General features: G+C 45.0%; 1 protein-coding gene across 8 annotated transcripts in view; it reads left to right on the top strand.

Annotated features, from left to right (window-relative positions):
* Positions 1-26,455, top strand: part of WDR17 (WD repeat domain 17) — a 166,199-nt gene that overhangs the window by 67,084 nt on the left and 72,660 nt on the right. For all 8 annotated transcript variants that reach the window (XM_073643767.1, XM_073643745.1, XM_073643736.1 and 5 more), the window contains 3 exons: positions 4,710-4,838; positions 22,789-22,972; positions 23,185-23,415. In XM_073643767.1, coding sequence (XP_073499868.1) covers positions 4,716-4,838; positions 22,789-22,972; positions 23,185-23,415 — 538 coding nt within the window. In that variant the 5' untranslated portion in view covers positions 4,710-4,715. The remainder of the gene's footprint in view (positions 1-4,709; positions 4,839-22,788; positions 22,973-23,184; positions 23,416-26,455) is intronic.

The following is a 26,455-nucleotide window of genomic DNA, read 5'->3' as shown; positions in this document are numbered from 1 at the left end:
AATTCAAAGTGCAGTGAAGTAGTGAAAAAAAACCTTGCAATTCCACCATTGTTTTCTGGTTTTGTTCTTATAGTGTTTATTGTGTGGTAAAAATGAACTATGAACATGATTCTTTATGTCAGCATGAATACAATACCACTACTTTCACATTGATGCCCTATCCTATCCTAATCCCCAACAGTGTCACCAGCAAAGCACCCCCACACCATCACACCTCCTCCTCCATGCTTCACGGTGGGAACCAGGCATGTAGAGATCATCCGTTCACCTTTTCTGCGTCGCACAAAGACACGGTGGTTGAAACCAAAGATCTCAAGTTTGGACTCCTCAGACCAAAGCACAGATTTCCATTGGTCTAATGTTCATTCCTTGTGTTCTTTAGCCCAAACAAGTCTCTTCTGCTTGTTGCCTGTCCTTAGCAGTGGTTTCCTAGCAGCTATTTTACCATGAAGGCCTGCTGCACAAAGTCTCCTCTTAACAGTTGTTGTAGAGATGTGTCTGCTGCTAGAACTCGGTGTGGCATTGACCTGGTCTCTAATCTGAGCTGCTGTTAACCTGCGATTTCTGAGGCTGGTGACTCGGATAAACTTATCCTCTAAAGCAGAGGTGACTCTTGGTCTTCCTTTCCTGGGGCGGTCCTCATGTGAGCCAGTTTCTTTGTAGCGCTTGATGGTTTTTGCAACTGCACTTGGGACACTTTCAAAGTTTTCCCAATTTTTCGGACTGACTGACCTTCATTTCTTAAAGTAATGATAGCCACTCGTTTTTCTTTACTTAGCTGCTTTTTTCTTGCCATAATACAAATTCTAACAGTCTATTCAGTAGGACTATCAGCTGTGTATCCACCTGACTTCTGCACAACACAACTGATGGTCCCAACCCCATTTATAAGGCAAGAAATCCCACTTATTAAACCTGACAGGGCACACCTGTGAAGTGAAAACCATTTCCGGTGACTACCTCTTGAAGCTCATCAAGAGAATGCCAAGAGTGTGCAAAGCTGTCATCAAAGCAAAAGGTGGCTACTTTGAAGAACCTAGAATATAAGACATATTTTCAGTTGTTTCACACTTGGTTAAGTATATAACTCCACATGTGTTAATTCATAGTTTTGATGCTTTCAGTGTGAATGTACAATTTTCAAAGTCATGAAAATACAGAAAAATCTTTAAATGAGAAGGTGTGTCCAAACTTTTGGCCTGTACTGTATATGTTTTAAAACCTTTTTTTTTAAACTTTATTTTATAGTCCCCTTGAGGGCCTTGGACCTGCGATCTTCTTACAATGCAGTATTACGGTCTATGAAGCTCAGCCTATGATTGGGCTTCACATGGGTATCAATATGGAAACCCATTGGTATCACTCAATCGGACCAGCCGCTGTGATCACTGCTGTTACAGGCAGATGCTGATTGTGTTACATAGCTGACAGATGGATGAATAAATACCATGTAAAAAATCTTGCTATATAATATGATTCTGTTCACACTTATCAGATAGCACACAAACGGATGGATGAATAAATACCTGTGTGAAGAAAAGAGGAGAGAGGAGTATCAGCTTCACGCCATTGTATAACTGCTAAAAGCACTTTAAGCTATTGCACTTAAAATCTATTGCACGCATGACCCCGCACGCGTGCTATCCCTAGCCAGAGTTGAGCCCACTGCATACACAAAAACCAACATTTGGTGTACCAGTACGACCAGTCGGTAAGAGGTTAAAATCTGTTATTCTAAAATTCCTTTGCTTTGCACATGTGAAATAATATATTTAATTTTCTTAGAACCATACTATTGATTTACTTTCTTAAGCGCCCACAGGGAAAAAAAAGTTTTTATTGACTCCGCAAACTTTATGTCCTAGTTTTACCCTTAAAATCCATGTCCCTACAGAGATCTCACAATGAGTCATCTCTAACACTGTCTTACAATGCAGCAAACTCCCAACACCATGCTTAAAATGAAAAAAGAAAAGAAAAAACATTTTTCTGTTTTTTTTTACTTATTTGCTCATTTTAGATCACAGATTTAAACTTTGAAGTTTGTGTACTCATTAATATATCTTTTTTTTTACATTAAGTTGGAGCAGTCTCATAGTATCACAGATATCTATTAACTATGACAAGTAGTCAAAGTAGAATTCTAGCAATAATAGAAGGGCCTTAAAATACTAAGGCTATGTTCACACATGTTGTGTTTTTCAGCATTTTTTGCTGCAGATTTTTATGCAAATTTTCAGCTGCGTTTTGCAGTACCAGCGAAGTCTATGAGAAACCAGAATTCTCTGTTCACACATCATGTTTTTTTGTTGTTGTGTATTTTGTGCCTTGGTTGGGTTTTTGGAAAACAGAGTATGTCACTTCTTTCAGCATTTTTTCAGCGTTTTTTCACCCATAGGAAGCAATGGGTGGTGAAAAAAAACACTGAAAAAACGCACCAAAATTTGCATCAGCATTTTTTCAGCATTTTTTATGGCAAAATAGAATGGGGTTTTTTTTTCACTGAACTTTATGTATGCATAACTATAGACAGAAGGACAGTGAAAAAAATGCTGAAAAACGCATAAAAAAAATGCAGCAAAATGTTTTTGACACAGCTGATTTCCTGCCAGAGATCAGCTTTGCTGCAGATTTGGGACTTAAAAAAAACCCAACATGTGTGAACATAGCCTAAGGCTCCGACTCATCATTTTTCTTTTTTGTGTGTTATAATCGACGAAGCTTTCAAAATGGCACATGCAGGTTGATGAATTTTGCACAAAATCAAAGGTATTTTTTGTTGTTGTTGTCTTTTACCTTCTTTGTTCTTTTTTTTTTTAGAGCAAAAACTAGCTGGGTCCTTTAAGATGTCGCACATTAGGCTTCAACTGCACAAATATAAAATTGGACAGATTTTTTTACCCCACTAGGGTACTGGAGTATAATTGTGCAAAATATTTTGCACCATCTGGAACCTTCGCAAATGATGATTTAGGCTCAAACATCTGAATAAGGAAAACCATCCCCAAATTGTTAAACAATAAAAAGATAGACAAAACCAAGTAAAGTTAACTTCAAAAAGGTGCAATATAATTAATAAATTAGATGCAAACTTAAAAGTCATTATTGGAAGAATTTTTACTCTAGAAAAAAGGCACAAAGACTTCAGACTTCTAAATGCTCGCAGCATGTGCACCGTACACTGTTAGGATTCTTGCCAGCGGTGAGAGCAGGCGGTTATGTGATCACAAGTAGGCGATTTGCATACTCCCAGCCACATTCCAACTAGACGTGCACGGCTTCACTCAACACAAGTGGATAGAGTGAAGTTGCACACGTCTAGTCGAAATGTGGGCAGAAGTTTTCAAATACCCCAACTGTGCTGCTCGCTGCTTTGAGAATCCTGACTGCGTTGCTCTCTGTGAGGATTCAGAAGTCTGCAGTCACATAGACCATGTGAATATTTGGAACCTCATGCATAAAAACCTATCCCAAAAATGGATTAGTGTTGTAGATATTAAGCAAGCAAATATAGTTTGTTTTTGTTTTTTTTTTAAACCTTTTGAAACAATGGAATTTGATTGGTCACTGGGGACCAGCGATACCCTCCAAAATACCTTATCAATGATGTACATCATTCATGCAATAGTATCCTTCTATCTTGATTTTATATATTTTTTTCTCTTGAACTTTCAACATAATTATATTTTCTAATTATTTAAGCGTTCATATAAAATTTCTTCAACCTGGTCATTTGTGCTTTAACGAAGCCCTCCCATGAAGGTTATGTTTTACTAAATCTGAGTGTGTATGTACTGTGTGTGTGTTAGTATTCTCAGCTACCACCACGTTCTCCAGGATCCAGCTCTGTCCCGCTCCTCTTCTCCGTGACGTCACCGCTCTGCAGACTCTCCTGATCACGCTGTACTCTGTGTGATCCGGAAGTGACTTTCACAATGTACGTCCATTGAGTGTCAGAATGAAGCTACATAGACTTCTGGCTCATGCGTAGAGCATAGAGAGAAGGTAGCAGTAGGTGAGTATATTAACACACATACAACACTGCATTCACATATGCACAGATTTGGAAAAAAAAAACTTGCATCCTTAAGTCAAAGAATATGCTAGATTTCGCAAATTTATTTACATTATCAATATTCGACTCCTAAAATTGTTACAAAGAATCAAATATTTCTATTGTCTGACATTCACATCCACAAAGAACGACAGAACATGCAATGGCCTTTTTCTTACCACTGCTCCAAGTGATTGACAGGTCTCTCCCTATGTACATACATGGATGAGACCTGTCAATCCCTCTAATCCATGCCGGGAAGAGCCAGGTGGGTGCAGCAATAGACTAGTCTCCTCTCTGGCTATGGACCATGGCCAGCTCTTCAAATCTATATTTTCTCTGAAACTTGAAGCATTTCAGAAAAAAATCTACCTCTGATTCCTGCTACCTGGGCTTGGGCAGCATGAATCAGCTGACAGCTTCCATATGTGTTATTAGGGCACCTCTCTTTACTCTCTCTTTTCCATCAGTGTCTCTGACTGGCAGACCTGCCGTATGCTTGTATTACATTGACTGCCTTCCTCTTGAATGCTTGCCATCTAAGGCTGTATTTTCCCTGCAGTGACACATATGTTTTCTGTGCTATAAAGCTCAGTAACTGCACAATTTTTGGAGGGAATGTAAACAGTAAAGTCATTTAATTATATCGTTCCAGACAAAGATGTCGCAAGTAAAGCAAGTTGGACTGTTGGCTGCAGGGTGCCAGCCATGGAACAAAGATGTCTGCGCCGCTAGTGGAGACAGATTTGCCTATTGTGCCACATTGGCTATATATGTGTACCAAGTAAGTATAGAAAAATGTAATAATTCAAAAAGTCCTAATAATATTCTATGTATTTCACTAATGTATATTTTATGATAACTAGTCTTGTAGCTTCTATCTTATTCATTTTTTTAATACAGTGAAGTTACAATTGCTTTAGGTTACAATTTTTAAACACAGAATTAACTTTCCTGACTCATTGATTCAATGCCGCAGACATGTGCCTTTGGATTGGAAAATAAGACTTGAACTGTAGTGCCACATGTTGGATGTAGCAATCCTAAAAGTCAGTATCGACCCTCTATTGAACCTTGCCATATGATTTAGGGTAATATAGTGAGAGACAGAAACACAGATGCAAACAACACAGTGAAGATAAATCTAATCCCAATGGACCCATGTTATTGCATATAGGACTAATAAAGAGAACGGGCCATCATCTTGTAACAGTAAAGGAAAGCAGAGAAACAAAAAGATGGCCACACAAGTTCAAAATTGTAAAGAAGTAAGAAAATTCCTTTATTAACACATGTAGTAAACACAAATTACAAAGATAAATGCGGATGACAGAGTAGACACAGAGTGCTGGATCCACATGAATAAAACAATGTTAAAAACTGTGACACAGCGCCCGAAAGGTCAGCCTATATAGCAAGTGGAAATATAAGGGGGACAGCAACAGGGTCACATGTATTAATAAATATATACCACCCATCAAGAATACCTTTTCCAAATAGTACCCCCAAAACAATAATATCCCATCACAATCAAAATACCCAGAAACAAAAGGGTTAAAACCCTTATACAGATGGAAGTAATACAACCAATTGGTCATAAATAAGCTAAAATAGCTATGTACCTGGGTAAGGCCACCAGACAGGCTCTGCTACCGTCACCCCGACGCACGTTTCGGTAGGAAAACCTTTTTCAAGGGGTAATACTGCACACCAACCATCCACCTTTTATACCCCCACATCCATATCTGCAGCGTGCACATGTTGCACAGTAAAGCGGAAGTGCCGTGTAACTGACTTCCTGTTTCACTCACTGCATGTAACTGACTTCCTGCCTCACTCACAGCGTCTCCATGGAGAGGCGTCAACAGCCCTGTCATGTGGCTCCAGGCTCCACCCCCTCGCTTCACATGATCAAGCCCAAGTAACTGACTTCCTGTCTCACTCACTGCTTGTAACTGACTTCCTGCCACATTCACTACGTCTCCATGGCGAGGCATAAACAGCCCTATCATGTGGCTCCAAGTTCCACCCCCTCACTTCACATGATCAAGCCCGAGTAACTGGCTTCCTGTCTCACTCACTGCATGTGACTGACTTCCTGCCACATTCACTGCGTATCCATGGAGAGGCATCAACAGCCCTGTCATGTGGCTCCAAGTTCCGCCCCCTCGCTTCACATGCTCAAGCCCAAGGTGCCACCCCCATGATAATGGGATATAAACACCACTGCTGCCCGGCCAAAAATGACGCGGAAACCCCGCCGCACCACAGGCGCACAGCGGCGTCGGCATCACAAGGACGTCGAGAGCCACTGGGCGCATGCGCGAAGCGGAGGGACCGCGTACCGGCCGGACAGCGATGGCGTGCACCGGAGCCACCACCAAGGCACCTGACAGCTGGCAGAAGACAAAGAAAGGGAACGAAAGAAGAAAGATTTAAAGGAGAAGGAGGAGAGGACAAAATTGACTCAGGTGGAACATAGGAGGCAGACAAGAAAGGGAGCAAATAGGAAATGTGTATACAAATAAGTACTGCAATCAAAAGTATTACCATAATAGGTGGAAGACATATATATATCCAAAACTGTTAACCTATATCCATATCAGTACATACAATATAGAGTACATAAATATCAATCCCATTAGAGCATTGTACAATACAATCTTCTGCAGATTCGTCTCATTAGAAAAAAATAAATAAATAAATAATACATTGATGTAACAGCAAAAACCACACATATCTCTCAATATATGCTATATCGGTGGATTATGCAATCATCTTCTCATGGTGTCTGCAAGACTACATCATCACCATCCTCCATGGAATCCAGGTAGATAGCTGCATGATGTCAAACAATGAAGAACCGGCAGGTAAGGGCAACTCACTCATCACTGGTAACAGGGCAGACAATATGTCACGGGCAACAATCTAGTGGAGAGTCAATGTGCAGCATTAAAATAAGAACAATGATAAAATATGAAATGCAAAAAAGAATATAAAAACAACTGAGGACATCACATGCAGACCGGAAAGTAAAGAAATGGGACGAAGCTAATACTCTCGTTCAACCCCTTCGGTTGCAGGGTTTTAAGTGCCCATATCCATTTAGACTCCAGCTGGGCCAACCTCTGGGTCACTCGACCACCACGGATACCTACAACTATATTGTCTATACCTCTCACTCTCAGCCCAGTGGAGTCACATCCATGGTATAATTTGAAGTGGCGTGGGATGGTCTTGAGGGTGGATGCATCAGTGTGGCCAAGTGCCGCCTCTATGCCCAGTATGTGTTCCCTTACCTGTGTTTTAAAATGACGAGTAGTCATGCCCACATAGATGAGACCACACGGGCAGGTTGCATGGTATATCACGTACCGTGTTTGGCAGGTGATGTAACTAGTGATCGGAAATCTATTACAGTCAGAGTCCCAAAATTCATTACTTCGATCAATGTTGGGACAGGCGACACACCGGCCACACGGACTACATCCACGCCGTACACCACCCACACCACTCAAAAAAGTCTGTCGGGGTACCCCCTCATAATGACTCCGCACGAGATGATCCCTTAAATTTTTAGCGCGTCTGAAAGTTATGCATGGTTTTTCAGACACATATCTCGTTAGCATCGGGTCATTCATGAGCACCGGCCATGCTTTCTCCAGTGCTCTCCTCATAGCCGGTGCTTGAGTGTGGTACTTAGTGATGAACCTAACGATCTCAGTGTTGGTATCATCTCTTGACCCATATAAGAGATCATCTCGTGCAGAGTATTTAGCCCTATTAAAGGCCTTTTTCACAGATCTACGGCTATAACCACGGGCATAAAACCTCTCCATTAACTCCCTGGACTGAGCGAGAAAATCACTGTCCGTTGAGCAGAGCCGTCTTAAACGCAGAAATTGGCCCACCGGAACCGACCTTATCATGTGTTGTGGGTGGGATGACGATGCATGCAGCAATGTATTGGTGGATGTGGGTTTCCTGAATATATTGGTCTTAATGCTCTGATTCGCTTCTCTATTAAGAGTCCCGTCCAGAAATTCAGCCCTGTTGGGATCACACTGATATGTAACGTGGATATTTACGTTATTGCAATTGAGTTTGTCCATAAATTCAATTAAGCATTGCTGTGAGCCCTGCCAGATCAGGAAGATGTCGTCGATGTAGCGTGCCCAAAAGAGGACACGGTCCATCGATGACCCTAGATCTGACAGGGAGAGGTCTCTCTCCCACAACCCCAGGAAGAGGTTAGCGTATGAAGGGGCGAAAGCCGCCCCCATCGCTGTCCCCTGGAGCCGTAGGTAGAAAGACCCCTTGAAAATAAAAAAATTGTGCGTCAGTGTGAAATCCAACAATTCCACCAGTAAGGACCTCATTTCTTCTGACAGGTTAGACCCCCCCAGGAAGAAAGCCACAGCCCGTAAACCGTCAGCATGCTTGATATTGGTATACAGGGATTCAATATCCACTGTTACCATCATAGTGTCATGATCTAAATAAAGGCCATCAACTCTCCTAAGGAGATCACCCGTATCACGTAGAAATGATGGGAGGTTCTCTACCAAAGGCTGCAATTTGGAATCAATCCAGCGGCTAACATTCTCGAGAAAGTTACCCCTTCCCGAAATTATCGGACGCCCAGGTGGTTTATTAATGTTTTTATGTAATTTCGGGAGTAGGTACATTGTAGGGATGGTAGGCTCAGTCACTCTCAATGCTGACGCTAGTTCACGGGTGATCACCCCCTCTCCACTCGCCCTATCCAAAATAGATTCCCATTGTACACAGAATGCCGACAAGGGGTTGAACGTAAGCTTCTTGTAGCAATTTTTATTGTGAAGCTGGCGGAATGCTTCGCATTCATACATATCAAGAGGCCAGATAACAACGTTTCCCCCCTTGTCGGCAGGCTTAATTACTACTCCTGGAAGTTCCCTAAGTACCTTTAATCTCCTCCTTTCATTCTTAGTCAGATTGTCACCAGATATGTATTTAGGAATTTTATGAAATTCTTTGCTGACAATCTGAACAAACATGTCCACATTGGTACATGAGGATAATGGAGGGAATTTCTTTGATCTAGGGCGGATGGAAGGGGGTATCTTACCGCTTTCAGATGTATTATGATCTACTGCCAGTTCCTCCAGTGCCTTTAATGCCATTTGTTCTTTTTCTGAAGGAAATAATTTACAGGTATTATCATTATGAAAATGGCGCTTGAACAGCAATGATCGTGCAAACATATGTAGGTCCTTCACCGCGGTGAACTCATGGAACCCAGCAGACGACGAAAAGGAAAGGCCCCTGCTGAGAAGCGACAGGTCCTCCGCAGAGAGTAAATGACCACTAAGGTTAACCACCTTATTATCAGAATCACTGCCTATGCACGTATGATGTACAACAGCACCGGAGGAACTGTTTACCTTAGCATTCCCAGAATCAGATTGTTCAGGAGGTCCACCATTACGACGTTTATACGGATGAAAATTACGGTACTTTCTGGTATACGTCCCAGGTCCCGTTGAAATCGATGAGGTGGACCCATCAGAAATATCACTTAGGGAAGACGTAGAAGCCGCAATTGACATACGAGGTACATTGGATCGTGCACTAGGGGATGGTCTCCATTTATACACTTGCTTCATTTGATAATCACGTGTATCCCTCTTGAGTTTAGCAGCATGGTCAGTATCGACCCTCTATTGAACCTTGCCATATGATTTAGGGTAAGAAGTAGTGTTGAGCGAGCACTAAAATGCTCGGGTGCTCGAAGCTTGGGCCGAGCTCGTCGTGATACTCGGGTGCTCAACCCGAGCAACGAGCCCAATGTTAGTCTATGGGAGACCCGAGCATTTTTGCGGCGGCACACCCGGCAGTCTTTTAAAAGCCTAACAAGTGCCCAAAACGATAGTGACAGTGCTCATATGACATGGGGACAGCATGGGGATCGCTCCAAGAAGCATTTTTGACCCCCAGGTCACTGCTGTCAACAATGTGGTCAGAGGTATTAAGCCACTTTTAAGGGCTCACAATAAAACGTTCAAAAATGAAACTGAAACTGCTTTCCTGTGAAATATGTTAAGGAAGTTCCTTTCCAGTAGAATTTTATATGCGTTTTTGCACTTTTGTATTGCTTTCAACCGTGACAAATGCATTCACCGGGAAATGTCATTTTAACATTTTACAACCTTATCTGGCCATGTGCTGTGTGACAAATGCATACAGTGCTGAAAAGACATGGGAACAGCATGGGGAAGACCCCTGGAAGCATCTCTGACACCCTGGTCACTGCCTAAAAGTGTGCCCATCAGAAGTCATCCTTGCCGCATCAGAACATGCAGACTTGCAACTATCCCCGTGCAAGTTCTTGTCCCAGGGCAGTGTTCAATTGTACCTCCCCCATTCCTTGCAATGCAAGTGCAAATATGCAGCCACCCACCCACCCACCCCCAGGCTGCAATACCATACTGCTTGCTTGCCCTTGAAATTGAGCCTTTTAGGCATGTGGAGGCGGAATCTGGCCACCACGTCATGGCTGCGTTGGCGGCCTGGTATCCATACTCAGTCCCCAGCCGCCCGGCGGCCGGGTGTCCACACTCGGTCCCCAGCCGCCAGGGGGCGGCCGGGTGTCCATACTCGATCCCCAGCCGTCCCGCGCCGGGTGTCCACACACGGTTCCCAGCCGCCTGGGGGCAGCCGGGTGTCCATAAACGGTCCCCAGCCGCCCCTATTTCTCCTTGGAACATCCCCCCACACACTTTTCTTAGCCTGGCCTGCTTTAGGGCAGCATTGGACGAGCCCACCAGAGAACCAGACTCCTCCGGTGGGCCCTGGCTTCTTCATCAGGGGAGTTGATAGTGCCAAGGTGAGGACCATGATGATGATGATACAAGTTAGCATCTGCTTTGTTTTTTTGGAATGCAAGCGTAAGTGTGCAGCCTGCCACCCACCCACCCCCAGGCTGCAATACCATACTGCTTGCTTGCTTGCACTTGAAATTGGGCCTTTTAGGCATGTGGAGGCGGAATCTGGCCACCACGTCATGGCTGCGTTGGCGGCCTGGAATCGATACTCAGTCCCCAGCCGCCCGGCGGCCGGGTGTCCACACTCGGTCCCCAGCTGCCAGGGGGCGGCCGGGTGTCCATACTCTGTCCCCAGCCGTCCCGCGGCCGTGTGTCCATAAACGGTCCCCAGCCGCCCCTATTTCTCCTTGGAACATCCCCCCACACACTTTTCTTAGCCCGGCCTGCTTTAGGACAACATTGGACGAGCCCACCAGAGAACCAGACTCCTCCAGTGGGCCCTGGCTTCTCCATCAGGGGAGTTGATAGTGCCAAGGTGAGGAGCATGATGATGATGATAGAAGTTAGCATCTGCTTTGTTTTCTTTTAATGCAAGCGTAAATGTGCAGCATGCCACCCACCCCCAGGCTGCAATGCCATACTGCTAGCTTGCACTTGAAATGGGGCCTTTTAGTTTGGAGGAGGCCGAAGCTGGCCACTACCTCATGGCTGCTTCGTCAGCGAGGTATCCATACTCAGTCTCCAGCCGCCCCTATTTGTCCCGGTGTGCCTTATACATAAGATTAAGCGCGCATACCAAAACATTACCTGTGCCCTCCCCAGTGCATTTAGTGGGAAGGACAGTCTATTCCGCTGTAGTGTGTGCATGCCAAACCCCTGTTCATGGTACATGCGAAGATGCCTCCCACCCTGCACCTGTCATTGCAGACTTGCAACTATCCCCGTTCAAGTCCTTGTCCCAGGGCAGTGTTCAATTGTACCTCTCCCATTCTTTGCAATGCAAGTGCAAGTATGCAGCCTGCCACCCACCCACCCACTCCCAGGCTGCAATACCATACTGCTTGCTTGCTTGCTCTTGAAATTGGGCCTTTTAGGCATGTGGAGGCGGAATCTGGTCACCACGTCATGGCTGCGTTGGCAGCCTGGAATCCATACTCAGTCCCTAGCCGCCCGGCGGCCGGATGTCCACACTCGGTCCCCAGCCACCAGGGTGCGGCCGGGTGTCCATACTCTGTCCCCAGCCACCCAGCGGCCGTGTGTCCATAAACGGTCCCCAGCCGCCCCTATTTCTCCTTGGAACATCCCCCCCACACACTTTTCTTAGCCTGGCCTGCTTTAGGGCAGCATTGGACGAGCCCACCAGAGAACCAGACTCCTCCGGTGGGCCCTGGCTTCTCCATCAGGGGAGTTGAGAGTGCCAAGGTGAGGACCATGATGATGATGATACAAGTTAGCATCTGCTTTGTTTTCTTGAAATGCAAGCGCATGTATATAGTAGCGGCTAGGCCTGAGGTGGTCAGCGTTTTGGCGCATATCCTACCTCCTCCGAGGATTGCTGGATGTTTTCCTGCTACTATCCCAGTTCTATGACTCCCGTTAAAACAAAGCTTCAGGTGATAAATGATGGATGAGGTAGTGGCAAAGGAGAAAGAGCAGGAGGAACAGGGACCATTCACATCAATATCAGGCCAGTCAACCACATATGTCTTGTAGGATATGTTTCTGTAACAAAAGGAGCGGTTCGGCTTCACAGTTATAGGGCATACAGTGAGTGCAATGCCTACCAAAAATTTTGAGGCACTCCAATGCCCTTTGGAAATGACATGGAGGTCAGAGGGCCTTAACTAAACCGTTTTTTCCATTTATAGCAACTGGGTCTCCTGTACACTGTTGGCCCAAGCAGTGAATGGAAGGCTTTCCAAAAATTATGAGGAACTGCAATGCCCCTTGAAACAGACGTGGATTACAGCGTACTAAAAACCTTCTACCCATTATTGCGGAGTGTGTCTCCCTTAGTTTTCGCCTTTGCATTGAAAAGCAAAAGCTGACTAAAATTAGGAGGAAATGCAATGCCCGTTGGAAGAGTCGTGGAGGTTAGAGGAAATTAAAAACAACATTTCAATGCCCCTTGGAAGAGCTGTGGAGTTCAGAGTGGCTTAAGAAGACGCTTTTAATGACCCTTTGAAGAGACCTGGAGGTCACAGTAGTTTAAGGCTATGTGCCCACGTTGCATTTATGAAGCAGAAAATTTCTGCTGCATAAATGCAAGTCCTCTCCCGGAAAAACGCATGCGGAATACCGCACGCGTTTATCGCGCATTTTTCGCGCGTTTATCACGCGTTTTCCACATGCGGAATTGCCTTGCGTTTTTTATGCATTGGACTAAGGCAATTCCGCTTGCGGAAACGCAAAATTAAATGACATGCTGCGGATTTTTGAACGCGGCATAAACGCTGCGGAAAAATCCGCAGCATGTGCATAGAACTTGCGGAATCCCATTGGGGACCATGGGGTGCGGATATACATGCGTTTTTCAAGCGTTTACGCTGCGGAAATTCCGCAGCATATACGCTTGAAAAATGCTACGTGGGCACACAGCCTAACAAGACTGTTTTAATTCCCCTCGGAAAAGACATGGAGGTCCCAGTAGCTTAACAAGACGGTTTGAATGCCCCTTGGAAGAGACGTGAAGGTCACAGTAGCTTAACAAGACACTTTTAATGCCCCTTCCAAGAGCCATACAGTACAGCATATTACAAACATTATTCCCATTATTGGGGAGTGTGTCTCCCATAGTCTTTGCTTATGCCTTCCAAGCAAAAGCTGCCCAAAATTAGAACAGAGGAACTTGCAATGCCCCTTACAAGAGCCATGCAGTACAGCATATTACAAACATTATTCCCATTATTGGGGAGTGGGTCTCCCATAGTATTTGCTTATGCCTTCCAAGCAAAAGCTGCCAAAAATTAGGACGGAGGAACTTGCAATGCCCCTTACAAGAGCCATGCAGTACAGCATATTAAAAACATTATTCCCATTATTGGGGAGTGGGTCTCCCATAGTATTTGCTTATGCCTTCCAAGCAAAAGCTGCCAAAAATTAGGAGGAAATGCAATGCCCGTTCGAAGAGTCGTGGAGGTTAGAGTTAATTAAAACAACATTTCAATGCCCCTTGGAAGAGCTGTGGAGTTCAGAGTGGTTTAACAAGACGCTTTTAATGCCCCTTGGAAAAGTGGTGGAGGTCACAGTAGCTTAACAAGACGGTTTGAATGCCCCTCAGAAAAGTGGTGGAGGTCGCAGTATCTTAACAAGACGCTTTTAATGCCCCTTCCCAGAGCCATACAGTACAGCATCTTAAAAATATTATTCCCATTATTGGGGAGTGGGTCTCCCACTGTCTTTGCTTATGTCTTCCAAGCAAAAGCTGACAAAAATAAGGACGGAGGAACTTTCAATAATGGCAACACGGACCACGGTCAACCTGGTGGTATAGTTGTGGTGGAGCCTGAGGATAAGGAGAAGAACATAAAACAGCCGAAATGAGGAAGCGTATACCCATGTGTGGGTGTGAAGCGGTGCATGTGAATACACCTCCCGAAATAACACAGTGGATTTGACTTTATGTTACTCTGCTGTCATTTGGTGGTGATGAGAAGTCTGGCCCAATCCAGCCCTTGTTCATTTTGATAAGGGTCAGCTTGTCAGCATTGTCAATTGACAGGCGAGTGCGCTTATCAGTTATAATTCCCCCAGCGGCACTAAAAACACACTCCGATAACACGCTAGCGGCAGGGCAGGCCAGGACCTCCAAGGCGTACAGAGCGAGTTCATTCCAAGTGTCCAGCTTGGATACCCAATAATTAAAAGGCACAGAGGAATCACGGAGGATGCAGGTACGGTCGGCAAGGTACTCCCTCACCATCTTTTGAAACTTTCCACTCCTTGTGAGAGTACCCCGCGCCTCAGGGCCTGTAAGCTGGGCGGGTCTCAGAAAACTGTCCCAGAACGTTGACAGTTTTCCCCTGTCTCTGCTGGATTGGAGTTGCCTCTCTCTCGCTTGTACGCCTTGGTTGGTCAACGAACTGTGACCTCTGCCGCTAGCGTGTTCAGATGGGAATTTTTTTAAGAGTTCTGCAGCAAGGGCCTTCTGGTACTGCCCCATTTTTGTAGACCTCTCCACCTCAGGAATAAGAGAGTGAAAGTTCTCCTTGTAGCGGGGGTCTAAAAGTGTCACCAACCAGTAATGACTGTCACCCAACATTTTGACAACGCGAGGGTCACGGTTAAGGCAGCGTAACATAAAGTCAGCCATGCGTGCCAGACTGGTAACGGGCAAGACTTCCGTGTCCTCACCAAGATGACGACTGACCATGCCCTCCTCCTCCTCCCCCCTGTCCTCAGGCCACCCACGCTGAACCGATGGTATGACAGTTGTACTGGTACTACCGTCTACAGCGCATGATTCAAGCTCCTGTTCTTCCTCCTCCTCCTCCTCCTCTCCCTCATTGTCCCCCAATGCACGTTGGGATGAGATGAGGCTGGGCTGTGTGTAATCAAAAGTAAAATGAAGAAATCCCGGCACTCACGTGTATTTGGTCAGTTCATTTATTCCACATGTAGGAAAACTACAACAAGACGTTTCAGCCCCTCACAGGCTTTTTTCAATTGTCAGTTGAAAAAAGCCTGTGAGGGGCTGAAACGTCTTGTTGTAGTTTTCCTACATGTGGAATAAATGAACTGACCAAATACACGTGAGTGCCGGGATTTCTTCATTTTACTTGTAATCTCTCCACGTGCACCACTATTACTAACGAGGACTACGGAGTGCCGACTATTTCTTTGTATTGGCTGTGTGTAATCGACCGTTACGGCTGCTTCATCCATCTCATCATACTCTGGCTGCAATGCCTCCTCTTTAATTCTCTGCAGACAGCGTTGCAAAAGACAGACAAGTAGAATGCTGACGCTAATGATGGCGTCATCGCCACTCACCATCTTGGTGGACTCCTCAAAGTTTGTCAAGATGGTACATATGTCAGACATCCAGGTCCACTCCTGAGGTCTTATGTGTGGAGTCTAACCTGAATATCGACGGCCTTGTTGCAGCTGGTACTCCACAACTGCTCTCTTCTGCTCACAAATCCTTTGCAACATGTGGAGGGTAGAGTTCCAACGTGTGGGGACATCACACACCAGTCGGTGTGACGGAAGCTGCAAACCCTGCTGTAACACAGCAAGGGTGGCGGAAGCTGTAGCCGACTTGCGAAAATGAGCTGACAGGCGGCGTACTTTGACGAGCAGATCTGGCAACTCGGGGTATGATATAAGAAACCGCTGAACCACGAGTTTAAGCACATGAGCCAGGCGTGTGTGATCTCGCCTCGCCTCAGAGCCACCACCAGGTTACGGCCATTGTCACACACGGCCATGCCTGGATGTAGGTTCAGCGGTCTCAGCCACAGATCTGCCTGCTCTTTCACAGCTGTCCACAACTCACAAGCAGTGTGATGTTTATCACCTAAGCTTATGAGTTTCAGCACAGCCTATTGCCGCTTGGCGGAGGCAGTACTGCAGTGCTTCCAACTTGTAACTGATGTGGTGATATCGGAGATGGAGGAGGAGGATGATGCGCAGGAGCTGTACACTGTGGGGGCAACTCTGACTGACATAGGGCCCGCAATCCTCGGTGTGGGGAGGATGTGTTCCGTCCCAAGGTCCGACTGGGTCCCGGCTTCCACTATATTTACCCAGTATGCCGTCAGGGAGATGTACCGTCCCTGGCCACAAGCACTTGTCCACGTGTCCGTTGTCAGGTGGACTCTCCCAGTAACTGCGTTGTTGAGGGCACGGCAGATGCTTTGGGACACGTGCTTGTGTAGTGCGGGGATGGCACACCAGGCAAAATAGTGTCGGCTGGGGACCGAGTACCGAGGGATGGCCACCGCCATAAGGTTGCGGAAGGATTCCGTCTCCACCAGCCTAAAAGGCAGCATTTCCAACGCAAGCAGTCGTGAAATGTGCGAATTTAGGACTGTGGCCTGTGGGGCTCTAGCTGCGAATTTCCGCTTTCGTTCAAAGGTCTGGGATATGGACAATTGAACGCTGCGGTGGGACGTGGACGTGGACGTTGATGCTGTTTCTTGAGAAACTGCCAGAACAAGTGAAGACTGAGAGGAGGGGGCATCTTTGCATGCAGTATGGACAGGGGATTGCCTTGCACACACAACAGGGGGTTCTACTGCACGCACAACAGCGGAAGAAGCAGTGGTGACATCCGCTGACACTGGTCGTGGACCCTGGGGTTCGCCCCATAAAGTCGGGTGCTTTGCTGCCATGTGCCTGATCATGCTGGTGGTGGTCAGGCTGGTAGTTTTGTCACCCCTGCTGATGCTGGTGACTCACCCCCTGGGCCGTGGGGCACTCGGATCCGGGCAATAGGGAGCGATGGGGGTAGTAGTGGCAACCCGGTTCCGTGGCTCAGGGTGGTCAGGCCAGTGGTAGTCCGTTATGTGCTATTGATTATGTCCGACTACGCCACCCGTGGATTTGCGGTCATTAGGAACTGCCGCTGCAGGGCAGACCGCTGGGGCTGATGATATATGCAGCTGGGATGGTGTGACTCCCCACGGGAAGAGTGCGGCCCCAGGGCAGTGTGGTGGATGGTGGGAGTGATGGTAGTGAGAGTCCCGGTGCCGATAGTGCTGGAGGAGCATGGAGCACACAGACAACAAGTTGCAGTCCAGGGTCTTTACTAAAACAGGTAAACTGACCCATAAACAGTCCCGGCTAGGAGGGGACCTGGATGTCTGAGAGCAACGGGGAAATTGGCCCTGGTCAGGGTGAGGGTGTAGGCCTACCGTGCTTTCTGCGCTCCTTCTGGCTATCTCCTCGTTATAGGGTAACAGCCCACGTTTCCGAGCTTTCCGTGTATTCTCGCCTGTATAGCCTGCGACGTGGGTTCCTTTCTGCTCCCAGCCTTGTATGGCTTTACTGGTCCCTTCGGGTTGTGGCAGGGCTTCCAGGCTTCTTAGGCCAAGGAATATACAGTCCCTTGCGAACTGGTTATCTGCTGGAGAATGTGGAATCCTCCCAGCCTCAGACACCAAAGTCTGGTAAAGTAAGTCTTTTATCTGCCAAGACAGGCTCTCTTCGCCTCTTGTCTCTGGCTTGTGGCTCTCCTCCCGCCACACTTCCTCTTAGGTGCAGGGCAACTGTCTGTCCCTGCTCTGCTCAGTGCTGAGACAGGCCATCAAGTTCTCCCTAACCCTGCCCCCAGTACCAGCTTTTATAGGGGCAGCCAGCTCCCCCTACTGGCCTGAGACAGGAGGCATTGCATGCTAATGTTCCCCTGACTAGAGAACCTCCCCCTTGCTCTCAGACACAGCTTTAATTACACTTGTGGCATCCAGGCCAGGGTGACACACTGGCATGGCAGGTGGTACAAATGGCCTTTTTGGGGTTATCAGCAGAGTCTTTAAAAAAATTCCAGACTCTGGAAGACCTACAGGTTGTACTGGCAACGTCCCTCATGTTGGTGTTACGGGGAACTGTTGCCCGCCTTCTGTGTGCGGCCACCACACTGCTTCTTCCTGCCTGTTGGGGTTCTCTGCCTCCCTCACCCTGTGTGCTGCTGGCCTCGCTCTGCATGTCAGTTACTAGATCATCCACCACCTCCTCCTCTTCCACTTGCGCACCACTATCCTCCTCCTTTCTTTGTGGCAATTGTGTCTCGTCTTCATCCACCTCTTGTGACAAACTGCCAGCGTTGACTTCCTGTGGCCGTGGCTGTTCAAATATTTGGGCATCGCTACATGGGATCTCCTCTTCCACCACTTCAAGCGGAGCAGGCGAGGGGCACAAATCTGGAAATGGACCAGTGAACAGCTCTTCAGAGTGTCCAAGTGTGGGATCAGTTGCTGTCTGACGACACTCGGCATGGTGAGAGGAAGGAGCATCAGGGTGAGGAGGAGTATGCGGTCGAGCCTCACGGCTACTAAGAGTTGACCGTGTGGAAGACAGACCGGAGGTGGTGGTGCCCAGGTAACTGGAAGTATTATCTGCTATCCAATTAATATCCTGTTCACACTGATCAGTTCGCAATACTGGTGTTGTTCTGTGCTTCCCTAGTAATTCGATCAAGAAGTGGGAGCGAGAAGATGTTGCTGTTGGTTGTGGCACATTTTCACCTTGGCCATGGCCCCGTCCTCTGCACGCACCATCACCAGAACGTCCAGTTCCACGTCCCTTGCCACGCGCCTTGCCCATTGTAAAGGAAGTAAAATAGCTTACATTCGCACTATCAATGGAAAAAGGGTAACAAAAAGTAGATTAGAACCCTGGAAGAGGAAAACCACAGTTCTATTTGTCTGGCCTACACCCGACTCTTTTAAACAATCTGAACAATCAGGGAGAAACTATTACTGTTTTTCTTTACGGAAAAAATACCAAAAGCTGAATAATAGAGATTTTTTACCGTGGAATGGCAAAACCACAGTTATTGTTTACTGGGGTATACCAGAAAATTTTAAATAGATATATTTGCGGCTGAACAGTGAGCGACACACTCAAACTGTTTTTTTTTAGGTAAAAATGGCCCAAAAGTGGATAATACAGAAATTTGACCCGTGGAACTGCAAAACCACATTTGTATTTCTCGGGCCTACACCAGACTATTTTCAACAGATATATTTGTGTCTGAACAATCAGGAGACACTACTATTTTTCTTTATAGCAAAAAATGCAAAAAAGCAGGACAATACAGAGATTTGACCCGTGGAACTGCAAAACCACACTTGTGTTTCTCGGGCCTACACCAGACTATTTTCAACAGATATATTTGTGTCTGAAGAATCAGGAGACACTACTGTTTTTCTTTACAGCAGAAAATGCAAAAAATCAGGATAATACAGAGATTTGACCCGTGGAACTGCAAAACCACACTTGTATTTCTCGGGCCTACACCAGACTATTTTCAACAGATATATTTGTGTCTGAAAAATTAGAGACACGCTTTTTTGGGGGGGGCAGGGGGGTTACACCAGAAGGTTAATAAGACGGGTATTTGTACAGTGTGAAGGAGGAAAAAAAAAAAGGAGATTTACTTGAAAAAAAAGGATTTTTCCTGGCCCCCGTGACCTGGAGCTAAATCCAACAATTTCAGCAACAGGAGCACACAGGACTGTAATGCAGCGTTTGCTGGTATAACCACTGCTTCTCCTATACAGCCTGCCTGCCTGATATCTGGGATAGATATTAGTCCTGAGAAGGACTGTTTGTTTGATCTGGCAGCCTTTACAGACCCTACACTAACTAACTATTTCTCAGGATATATCTCTCCCTAAATCAGCAGCGCTGTCCCTACACTGTCTGATCCGGAGCGACTGTGTCCAAGATGGCGACGCCTGGTTTTAAATACTCGAGGTGACGCTGTGCGGCCAGCCAACAACTGTAATGCCCACAACCAACATGGCTGCGGCATTACAGTGACTGGCTGACAATCCCTGCATATTCATTGACTCTGTAAAGAGCGCCAAACGTGCAGGGCGGAGACCCGAGCTCCTGTCCGAGTAACCTGGAAATGCTCGGTGCTCGCTGAACATCCTGAGTAGCGTGATGCTCGGGCGAGTACCGAGCAGTGTCGAGTATGTTCGCTCAACACTAGTAAGAAACAAAACCTGACACTCCATTTGCAGATATATACAGTCCTGCTCATCGTTATTGGCATCCATGAAGTTTAAGTACATAATGTGGAATATCTCCTGAACAAAATGAATAAAGTGAAATCGTTTTTTTTGGATAGAGCACTCATGTTAAATACAAAAGAGCAAATGATAAACAATAATTTAAAACCAAAACCAATGGGAAGGAAAAATAGAAAAACCTAAAGCTTGCTGTGTCACTGGTATTATCATCCTTTACATTAATTTAGTATGGAAACACATTTTGACTCACCTGTGGTAAATCACAAAAGATATTATCCGGCGATTAATTGTCTGTGACCATGTGACATGAATTAGCCAATGAATGGTGACTTCAGTGTTTTAAAAAGCCACATGGTAGGCCCTGTTCCTTTGTCACAATGATGAAGACAAAGGAGCTGTCTGAGGACATCAGAACTGCTATTATTAGATACGTGTGATGTCTGCTGTACGATCAAACAGCACACTGACAGTTATTTAGTAGTGTTGTTCGGATGGCCGTTTTTAACACGGACCAAATCGCAGCGTGCACTATTCTCTTCTGTATATCGGATGAGACTCGCCTATTCAGGTCTATAGTTGCACATAAAATTGTCTCTCATACAAGTCATCCATATAGAATCCCATTTTCACTGATTCATTGCAGTTATTAGCCTAGGAAACGGTTAATGTATAAATATGAATGCCATGCAGATGTAAAAGACGGATACTTGGATGGCACACGAATGAAAATCAACCTTTTTCAGAATGAAAATCTGATAATTTTTCATATGCTCTCTGAACCCATCCTTAGGTATCTGTAGGTATTTTTTCTTTAGTCTTTATTGACATTTTGGAGCTCTGGGACCAATTACTTGTTTTCCATAAAGTAATAATAATATTGTAACATAAGTGTCCACTCTATTCTTATTATGCAAAAATAGAAGCAATCAGGGAGTGTCTAAATGAGACCAATATTAAGTGTGATACTTTATATGTGGAAAAAGGACTGGTCTCAGTAGCAACACAAGAGCCCTCATGCGAATTGGCAGCGAAAAATACAAACTCATCCTCTTAGGAGATCAAATCATTCCAATGAGAGAAGTAAACTGGTTAAGGAGGACCTATCACCAGGTCAACAGTGACTAATTTTTGCTCTTAATTTATTCTCGCTATTCCATGTTTTGTTGTTTTTTAAATGCACCATACGGTTTCAGGTATACGGGCCTTTTTTATTTAGTGCTAATTTTTATGGTCTTTACTAAGGGGGTGGTGCCCACCTGATTCTCTGGGGGCTTGTCTTAAGGCTGCTCTGCATCATTAGAAATGATCAGCGTCTCATTGGTAAAGACCAGAAAAATGATCACTAAATATCTCTGGCACCATATGGCGATTGATAATCAACAAAAACTGGATTACTCAAGAGAGCAGCAGGAACAAGATAAGAGGTAAAAGTAAACGCTTTTGACCTGGTGACAGCTCCTCTTTAACATGCAGTAAAGTCGTAAGACCCCGATTCATCAAGACTGGCATTTTGCCCGCTTGTCTTGGTGAAGGGTCTTAAGAGGTTGTCCACTACTTTTACATTGTCACCCTATCCCCAGGATAGGGCATCAATGTTTGATCGCCCGTAGTCCGACACCGCCTGCCAAAAGTACTTATTTGCGGAGCTTGGCCCTCTACTAGTGGCCATGGTTTGTTACTTCACATCTGCCTCCTATTCAATTCAACAGGAGGCGGATGTAGAGGGCCAAGTTTTTAAGCAAGTACTTTCAGCAGGCGGCCGCCAACGTTAACAGCTGATTGGCGGGGGTTTCGGGTGTCGAACACCTGCCGATCAGACATTGATGCCCTATCCTAAGAATAGGGCATCAGTGTAAAAGTAGTGGACAACATAATGAATTTGGATCATCTTTCAGCTGCTATGAGCGAATACAAGAAACGTACTCCAGTCATAGGCAGGAGTGCATATCTGTCATAGTTTACCCCTGTTTTGTGACATAAATTATGAATTTGTTGGCCATGCTCCCTCTTGCTAAGCTCATCACAAATTGCAAAAATTTCAATTTTATGTGCAATGATGAGATGGCCAAAAATCATATGACATTTCATGCAATTTCAAACCAGAATTGTGATAGAAACTGATTGATGAAGTAGTGGAAAAGTCTTTTGCACAGGAGCTCCACTGAAAACATAAGTTACACATCTACTTGGCTGCTCTTAACTAACCCTTTAATCTCTATTCTACAAGCTCGATCACCGGTACAATGAATTTAAGCTTCGTGCAATCATGTCAGAACATAAAAAGACAATCACAGCCATCTCCTGGTGTCCCCACAACCCCGACATGTTTGCGAGTGCAAGTGCAGACAATTTAGTGATCATCTGGAATGTAGCGGAACAGAAAGTGGTTGCCAGACTTGACAGTACAAAAGGTAAGACGAGAAACTGTTACACAAACACAAATCATGCGGTAAATAGTGACACAATGACTTCTGCAACTGAATTTTGGCAGAATTTTGTCCTCTTGGCATCTATTGGATTGTGTAATTTGTGACTGTAGCTTTTGTATTTGCTAAATGTTTACAATAGATTTATTGTATGTATTCTTGATGCTCTGATATGTTGTTTTAATTCATATACTCAGGAATGCCCGCTTCTCTTAGTTGGTGCTGGAATTCTGGGGATGCGGTGGCCTTTGTATCACACAGAGGTCCCCTGTATATCTGGACCATCTCTGGACCTGACAGCGGTGTGGCCGTTCACAAGGAGGCACATAGTTTTCTGTCCGATATTTGCCTGTTTCGGTGGCATCCAAGGAAAAAAGGAAAAGTTGTATTTGGGCACACCGATGGAAGCTTGTCTATTTTTCAGCCAGGTAAAATATACTAGTAGAACTAGATAAAGTTTCTGTAAATGTAAGGCGCTACACCCAGACTTTCAGATTTCCATTCAATCTACAAATATTTAGAGGATGTTCTGTGTTCATGAAAGATTGATCATTGGCCATGGTTGCAGAACAGATAAAGTGGAACATGACTGTCTCTATGGACCTGAATAATAATAAATTCCCCAATTGGATGTGTTATAAGAAAAATGTTCTTGTGTGGAGATAATCTTATGAATGTGACCCTGTTATGTACTGTGTAATGGCTTATATTCCAAAATTAATTCAAATATACTTTGTTCATGTGACAACTCCTTTAAGCTGAGGGCACATCCATAACTATCCAACCTTATACAGTGGGGAAAAAAAGTATTTAGTCAGCCACCAGTTGTGCAAGTTCTCCCACTTAAAAAGATGAGAGAGGCCTGTAATTGACATCATAGGTAGACCTCAACTATGAGAGACAAATAGTGAAAACAAATCCTGAAAATCACGTTGTCTGATTTGGGAAGAAATTATGAATTAAGCATCTAGTAAGAATAGTGAATAGTGCTAGTCCTTAAAGGGAATCTGTTATCCCCTGGGACCTATCAGACCTCTAATATGGGCATACAGGTGATAGAAATGTGAATCTATACTTACCTGTATGGCCCATATTAGCGGTCTGGTTGCTGTGTAATAGCTTTTTTATTACACTGTACTGTATATACCATGTATGTTTATATTATGATTATGGTTTTAGTCCCTTCTCTTATACAGACTTTCCATAATATTTTCCGCATGAATATAAATCAACTTGTTTTTTTCTGCCTGAAACCAAAGCAATTGCTAATACTATAATTTAGTGCAGTCTCTAATACCTAATTAACAACTCCTCCCGGTAAAACACTGGTAATTGTAGTTGTGTAGCACTTTTAATTATTGTTATTGCATTAACAGTGCGGAGATTGGAAAGTTTATTAAAGCTGTAATTGGCAGATAAATGCCTTCAATACACTTTCATTTACAGTTGCTAAACAACAACAACTTGCAAAAAAAAATGTAATAAATTGTTTTCCTATTCAGTATCACTATATTTTTAAAGTATTTTTGGATAAGGTTTTCCTATTATCAGAGAATAGAATCCAAGCACAGACTTTCCCATTACTGAGACAGTAGATGACAGTTGGTGCTCAAAAGATTCTATGAAGGAGGGGGGGCTAGAAACAGGCAAAGATATTCTTCTGCAAGTTCTCCTGAAATGACTTAAAGGCTCTTACAGTAAGGGCTCATACTCATCTGCACTTAAAACGGACGAGTGCAATCCGATAAAAAATTGGCTTGCACTCTGGCTAATGTTAGCCAATCAATCTGTGCTCATCTGCATTTTTTTTTGAGCTCAGACTGAGAAAAAAATTGCAGCATGCTGCGACTGGCCGCGTATATCGGACAAGACTCACCAATGCAAGTCAATCGGTGCGAGAAAAAAAATCGCAGGCACACGGACTATGTGTGTGACATGCAATTTTTATGCTCCCATCTCATAGGAAACTCGACAATTCATCAGCTGAGTACAGTAAAAATCACAACATGAACCATCAGAACAGAATAGATATAGATAGAATAAAAGAAAAAAAAATGGTGCATAGTTCCCCATATTATTCTTAACCAGCTGAGGGAAAGCCTACAACTGGAGGCTGATGTTTATAGCCTGGGGGTAATAAACATGGAGATTCCCAGGCTATTAATGTCAGCTCACAGCTGTCTACTTAGCCCTTACTGGTTAATAAAATGGGGGGCCCCACAAAAAAATGGCGTGGGGTCCCCCTATAATTAATAACCAGCAACGGCCGGGCAGACTGCTGCGGGCTGATATTAATAGGCTAGGAAGGGGCCATTGATATTGGCCCCCTCCCAGACTAAGAACATAAGCTCTCAGCTGCCCTAGAAATGGCACATCCATAAGATGCACCAAATCTGACATTTAGCCGCGCTCTTTCCACTTGCCCTGATGCAGTGGCAAGTGGGGTAATAGGATTGGGGTTGATGTCAATGTCAGTTGTTTTATGGTTGCTGACATCAAGCCCAGGAGTTAGTAGTGGGAGGCGCCTATAAGACGCCCCTATTACTAACCCTATAGTCATTTTGTAGAAAATACACAGCCAGAATAAAGTCCTTTAATTGAAAGAAAAATATAGACTCCTTTATTTTAAATATACACTCCCCACCCTCTTTTACCCATTTATTATTGAAAAATGCAAAATACTAAAACACCATATTCCTCTCCTGTCCAGTGATATTCCATTCCATTGTCCTGAGACGAGTCCAACTCTGCTCATCTAGATGCCTTGCTGAATGGTGTTATGATGTGACTGTTCAGTCTGGCATGCAGAAAAGACACTGAGCTGCGCGTGATAGTGCAGCATCTGTGCCTCGCGGTAAAGTGATTAAGGTGAGCGGAGTTCATAGTTGATGAACTCCGTCCACCTCACTGATGTAACCGCTAGCGGCATGAGAACTTTTGGACGTGCCATTTCTGGGGTGGCTGAGGACTGATGTTCTCAGTCTGGGAGGGGGCAATATCCATGGCCCCTTCCTAGCCTATTAATATCAGCCCGCAGCGGTCTGCCTGGCCTTTGCTCATTATTAATTATAGGTGGGATCCCATGTCATTTTTTTTTTGTGGGGGCCCCCCCCATTTTAATAACCAGTAAAGGCTAAGTAGACAGCTGTGAGCTGAAATTAATAGCCTGGGAAGCTCCATGTTTATTACCCCCTTCCCAGGCTAAAAACATTAGCCCCCAGGTGTCGGCTTTTCCTCAGCTGGTTAAGAAAAAGTAGGGAGATCCCACACCATTTTTTTGCTTAATTTATTGATTTATTAGCTAAAAACATGTACACTAAACATGCCCTGAATTGATTATCTCAATGACATCTATCAATCTATCTATCATCTATCTACAGCAGGGGTCCTCAAACTACGGCCCGCGGGCCACATGCGGCCCACGGAGGACTTTTATCCGGCCCGCCGGGCTATGGGCAGAGGAGAGGG

Source organism: Phyllobates terribilis, unplaced genomic scaffold, assembly GCF_046119375.1.
Source record: "Phyllobates terribilis strain yellow unplaced genomic scaffold, ASM4611937v1 Scaffold_1__5_contigs__length_1240528914, whole genome shotgun sequence".
Classification (NCBI taxonomy): domain Eukaryota; kingdom Metazoa; phylum Chordata; class Amphibia; order Anura; family Dendrobatidae; genus Phyllobates; species Phyllobates terribilis.
Note: the sequence above shows the minus strand (reverse complement) of the source record. Positions and strands in the feature narration are given on the sequence as shown.